The 6,000-nt window shown below is 37.1% G+C and overlaps 1 protein-coding gene across 1 annotated transcript; it reads right to left on the minus strand.

Annotated features, from left to right (window-relative positions):
• Positions 1–1,785: 1,785 nt before the first annotated feature.
• LOC127639792 (sphingosine 1-phosphate receptor 1-like) lies at positions 1,786–4,718 on the minus strand. The gene is made up of 2 exons (XM_052122021.1): positions 4,556–4,718; positions 1,786–3,803 (listed from the first exon to the last, which is right to left on the minus strand). The coding sequence occupies exon 2, from the start codon at positions 3,604–3,606 to the stop codon at positions 2,518–2,520; it is 1,089 nt and encodes a 362-aa protein (XP_051977981.1). The 5' UTR covers positions 3,607–3,803; positions 4,556–4,718; the 3' UTR covers positions 1,786–2,517.
• Between the last annotated feature and the right edge of the window lie 1,282 nt (positions 4,719–6,000).

Consider the following 6,000-nt stretch of genomic DNA (forward strand, 5'->3'; position numbering starts at 1 on the left):
ATGGGAGTAACGCTGTACTTTGTCATGGTAGGCTTGATAGGCTTACAATAATTGGAAAGGGATGTTACATGGCATTGCAGTTTGCATTGGTGGAGATAAATAGAAAAGAGATAAAAAAAAAAATATATTAATATAATTGAAAGCTTTAATCCCAAATTATAATAACACATATTAAATCTTAATGATGTATTTTAAACTTGCAGAATTGCCCATGTACGTTTACACCCATAGCAGTGTCTCCTCTCTGCCCAGTATGTGGCGATATACTCGAAGAATGTGAATTGCCAAAAACAAAAGAAGACGAATGTGAAAGTGAAAGTGTAGATTGATATTAAAAAGGACTTAAAGGAATAGTTCACCTAAAAAGGAAACTTCTCTCATCATTTACTCACCCTTATGCCATCCCAGATGTGTATGACTTTCTTTCTTCTGCAGAACCCAAATGAAGATTTTTAGAAGAACTTCTGAGCTCTTTTGGTCCATATAATGCAAGTGAGTGGGTGCCAACATTTTAAAGCTTCCAAAATCACATAAGTCAGCATAAAAGTAATCCATAAGACTCCAGCGGTTATATCAATGTTTTCTGAAGTGATTTGATAGGTGTGGGTGAGAAAGTGATTGATTTTTATGTCATTGTTTTACTATAATTTCTCCTCCATGCCCAGTCTATCTCCACTTTAACATTCTTCTTCTTGTGTTTTTTGGTAATTCACATTCTTTGTGCATATCGCCCTCTACTGGGCAGTGAGAAGAATTTCTTGCAAGAAAGGATTTAAATATTGATCTATTTCCCAAACACACCTATCATATCACCTCTGAAGACATGGATTAAAACACAAGTCTTATGGATTACTTTCATAATGCCTTTACATGCTTTCTGGAGTGTCAAAAGGTTGGCACCCATTTACTTGCATTGTATGGACCTACAGAGCTGAAATATTCTTCAAAAATCATAATTTGTGTTCCGCAGAAGACAGAAAGTCATACACATCTGGGATGGCATGAAGGTGAGTAAATGATGAGACCATTTTCATTTTTGGGTGAACTATTTCTTAAATAGGACACAATAGTTGTTTTTTGTTTTCTAACTTTTGTTTAATATACTTTTGTTAAAATAAGAAATGAAACCTTGTGCATTAGGAAACTGTCATTTGATGCCATCTTTTTATAGGTAAATTTGTGTTTCCATACAGCATGACTCCTGTTAGATTCAAAGCCATTTCCACATTTTTGTAACCATAATAATAGGATTACAATTTATAAGAGAAATGAAAGACAATGTACACTCCCACCAAAAAAAAAAAAAAAAGATAAGATAGAAAAGATATCTGAGGTAAAAACCATAAAGTTTCTGTTTTTCTGATTTGGTAGAAATCTTACTGACAGTTTAATAATCGAAAGTTATTCTCTCTCCTCTCCCTGCGCCTTTCTGCCTGTGCATTTTTTAATATTTATTTTAATAATGCATGTGAGAGAAAGAAAATATCTTCTGTATTTCATTTCTATGCAAAAAAAATTATAATAAAAAAGGAAAAAATATTTTTGGGAATAAATGTATCTGTGAAAAGTCTTATACATTTTAAAATGTATAACTGAATTATTATTAATGCAAGTCCACATAAAAATAGATTCCAGAAATTGTCCACCAGGTGGCGCTCCTTGTACAGGGAAAAAAAAAAAAAATATTCTAACATGTCAGTAGAGTAGATCAATGTGCACAAACTATAATACATCAAAGTAAAATAACAAAATGCTTTTTACAATAAACACAACACTTCATCCAAGTTTCAAATTTATTGGAACAGTTTCAAAGATAAATTAATATTGACAGCTAATATACATGCACAACATCTACAACAATTGTTTATTTGTCGAAAGGTGAAGAACAACAAATACATTGAAAAAATACATTCTCGATCAGGGGCAAAACAATATCCTAATACTGTAGTGTTAAGTCAATGAAACGCAAGTACCTCTCGACTGCATTTCTTGAATTTAATTTCCATAGTGTAGTACAAACGACCATGACAAGCTAGTATGTTTCACATCAATGCATTTTAGAGAGTCAGTAATGCCACTTTCACAAAAAGTGCTTCTCTAAAGGTTTCTCAAACTGATACATGGTTTTCATTTGACAGGATAAAAAAAAGTTGACAAATAACACTGAATAACGGTTGGTTAAGTGCTGTCCTAGCTTGCTCTGATATCAAAGGGTGGGAAAGTTTCAACATTGGCAGTCCATCAGAAATTGCAAAAGAAAAAGTCACGAATGCAAGCGCTATCTAGAGCAAGAGCGAGACATAAACAAATCTTGGTTTCTCCCAGTTCACCTTTATAGAGCCGGCCCTCTAATGCTATTACGGTTTGCTGACAACCAGTTCAGACAAAGAGGACTCTTAAGACTTCAAGCAAACACACTGGTCACAATCTCATTCAAGCAAACATCCATATAACGTGCACACCAACTCACAAACATCCACTATGTATGTGAAGACAAAAAGTAGTCCGCAAGGCCCTTTAAGAACAAGAAGTGATATTTCCAGAAGACACTATGGTTTCCCTGGGTGAGTATTCGGGTTCTTCTTTGTTGGGGTGGGAGGAGTTATCCGACTTGCTTCGGCTGAATTCGGCACCTATGATTGGTCTTGAGAACTTGCCAACCGAATGGCCGCAGATTCCACAGTTGACCATCTTGATGAAGGCCCGGCGCATCTCGTTGCTGGTCAGGGTGTAGATCAAAGGGTTCATGGCAGAGTTGAGGACGGCTAAAGCAAGGAACCACTCAGCTTTGTAGAGGATGGCGCAAGTGCGGATCTGGCAAGCTACATCGAGAAGTAACAAGATGAAGAGTGGAGCCCAACATGCTATGAAACAGCTCAGTACGATGATGACGGTCTTCAACAGGGCCATGGACTTCTCTGAGCTCTTGTTGGAACCACGGCCGTTGGCAACCTTGCGGAAGACCAACTTGCTGCTCCGTGTACGCACCAGGGCGTAGATGCGGGCGTACAGGATGACGATGGCCATGAGGATGACGCTGAATACGGTGGTGCAGAAGAGTATGTAGGTCTTGTGGTAGAGCGGCAAAACTGTGGAGCAGTTGTTCATGCGATCTATACAGTTCCAACCCATGATGGGCAAGCCACCCAAGATGGCAGCGATGAACCACACGGTGCTGATCAACATGAAGACACGACATGTCTTCCCGTTATTGTGGAGCTTCATCTTCAACATTGTCAGGTGTCTCTCAATGGCGATGGCAAAGAGGCTGAACACGGAAGCAGCCAGGGCCACAAACATACTTCCTTCTCTGAAGAACCACTGCGTGGGAGTCAACTTATACGTGTTGGCTCCCGACAGCAATATGTTCGCTGTGTACACCACTCCAGCCAGCAAGTCTGACAAGGCCAAGTTCCCAATGAAGTAGTACATGGGCTTGTGGAACTTCTTGGTCCTCCAAATGGTGAGGAGAACCAGAACATTTTCAAGAATGATGAAGCAGCAAACGATGATGAAAACAACAGAGTCCGCTTTGAGTCCAGGGTCTTTAGCGACCTTGCGAAATTTCCCAGTGAAGTTGTAGTGTCTGGCTATTAGGTCATCCATGATTCGCACAGGCTTGGTACTTTTAAATCCAATGTGCAATCCACCACAAGCCACAGAGGGGTGCTGGTGGACTTGGAAAGCTGAGTATCCAGTTCCCCTCTTAGTATGATGTCATAACCAACGTTTTTCAAGTCAGGTAAAAATCCTTACAGAGGATGAAAGCCTTCCACAAATCCCAAAACTGCATCGCGAATAAGCTGGAATAACCAAATAAGCATTATTAGCTAAATTAGGATGAGTGAGAGTCTACATTTATAACTTTACTCAGAAAAGCATGTTATGATATAAAAAATATGACAAGTGTTCTTCAATTATCTAACCAATTCACTCTTTTAAAAATGCTATAAAAAAAAAACAAATTAGAAATAGAATCTTAAAAACTAATGATCATTTCTAAATGAAAATAAAAAAATTGATGAAAACTTCGACATAAAAAAGTTTTGGTAAACCAGAAAAAATAATGAACAGAAGAGTTGCGATTCGTTTATTCCCGAAAGTCAATTTGCCAATATATTGTCTAAAATAATGTTTGATATAGCCTAGTTTTATATACGAATTTAATCTCGGGACATTTTTTTATATGATGGAACCACGAAAAGAATTGCGATAAAGAAGTTTAAATAATCGCGGCAAATTATAACCGTTATATTCGCTATGCGAAATTCTATTTTCAAATATATTGGCTAAAAGAATGTTCGATATAATTTAGTGAAAACAAATTTCATCACTGTTAGCCTAAATTTGGATGACGTGCAAAGAGATGACACGATCGTAAAACAGACCTATTAGTCGCTAAACATATTTTATTAAATCGTACGCTAAAGTCTGTCGCGATATTGCGAACTTTCGCAATATCGCGAAAACTTCGTAAGAATTTTTGACGGTCAAGATCACTGACGCTTGACATTCAGAAAGTTAGAAAAGATGGAAAAGAAGGGAAAGTTATTACCTTTAAACTCCAGACCAAACAAGTAATCCAGCAATACTGGTACAATATGTCCAGATATCAATGGTATAATATTTATCGCATCCCGCTTGAGTCTCGTGTCAAGGATTGTAGAGGTATTTTTTTCTGTGACTGGAGAGATCTGTTCTGGCCACCTCTTCTGTTCAGCCCACCAATTTCATAGCCCTCCTCCTTCGCTCAGTCTCATTACTCTCTTATTATTCCACAACATCCAGACCTCTCCAAAACATTCCAAGACAATATTCTGCAAACAGATTAGCAACAGAATTTCACACACAGAATAAATCAACATGGATATCCACGGGCCACTGAAACGGATAACAATATGTTATCATCGGTTGTAAATATTGTCTTTTATGACGTCTTTAGTTCGCATTTTTGTTTGTTGTCATGTTGGCAATTGTTATGATATGGTGTAATATTTTATTTAGATTTATATGTACTATTAATTTTATTAGGTGTATATAAATTATATAAATATTGCAATTATTTAAGTGCTATATTTTATTAAAAATTGTTTAGAAGAATTGTAACATTATTACGAATTAATTGAAATGTAAAAGCCGTAATTATTAATTGTATTAAAAACCGTAAAAAAAAAGTATCACTATAAAAAAATCATGAAATTATTATTAATTATATATTAATAATTATTGAGTTAGTTGATTTGTATTACGTCAAATTAAAATCAATTTATTATCTTTTCATGACTTCCTGAGTCAACCCTTGCTATTACAAAAATCCTGTAACTATTGTTGTGGTTTATGCACATTTTATTATATATAAATTTAGTATAAACACAGCAACAACCAAAAAAAGTCCCTTTTTCAGGACACTGTATTCTAAAGATAATAATTTGTAAAAAATCCAAATAACTTTACAGATCTTTATTGTAAAGGGTTTAAATAATGTTTTCCATGCTTGTTCAATGAACCATAAACAATTAATGAACATGCACCTGTGGAACGGTCGTTATGACACTAACAGCTTACAGACGGTAGGCATTTCAGGTCACAGTTATAAAAACTTAGCACATTAAAGAGACCTTTCTACTGACTCTGAAAAACACCAAAAGAAAGATGCCCAGGGTCCCTGCTCATCTGCATGAACGTGCCAGGGCAATAAATTACAATGGCCGTACTGTGAGACGCCTAAGACAGCACTACAGGGGGACAGGAAGGACAGCTAATCGTCCCCACAGTGGCAGACCACATGCAGACCACGGTACATCCGAATATCACACCTGCGGGACAGGTACAGGATGGCAACAACAACTGCCCGAGTTACACCAGGAATGCGCAATCCCTCCATCAGTTCTCAGACTGTCCACAATAGGCTGAGAGAGGCTGGACTGAGGGCTTGTAGGCCTGTTATAAGGCAGGTCCTTACCAGACATCACCGGCAACAACGTCGCCTATGGGCACCAA

Source organism: Xyrauchen texanus, chromosome 48 (assembly GCF_025860055.1).
Source record: "Xyrauchen texanus isolate HMW12.3.18 chromosome 48, RBS_HiC_50CHRs, whole genome shotgun sequence".
NCBI lineage: Eukaryota > Metazoa > Chordata > Actinopteri > Cypriniformes > Catostomidae > Xyrauchen > Xyrauchen texanus.

Excerpts from the sequence above, each read along its gene's own strand:
- LOC127639792 (XM_052122021.1), bottom strand. The coding sequence starts at position 3,606 with ATGGATGACCTAATAGCCAGACACTACAACTTCACTGGGAAATTTCGC.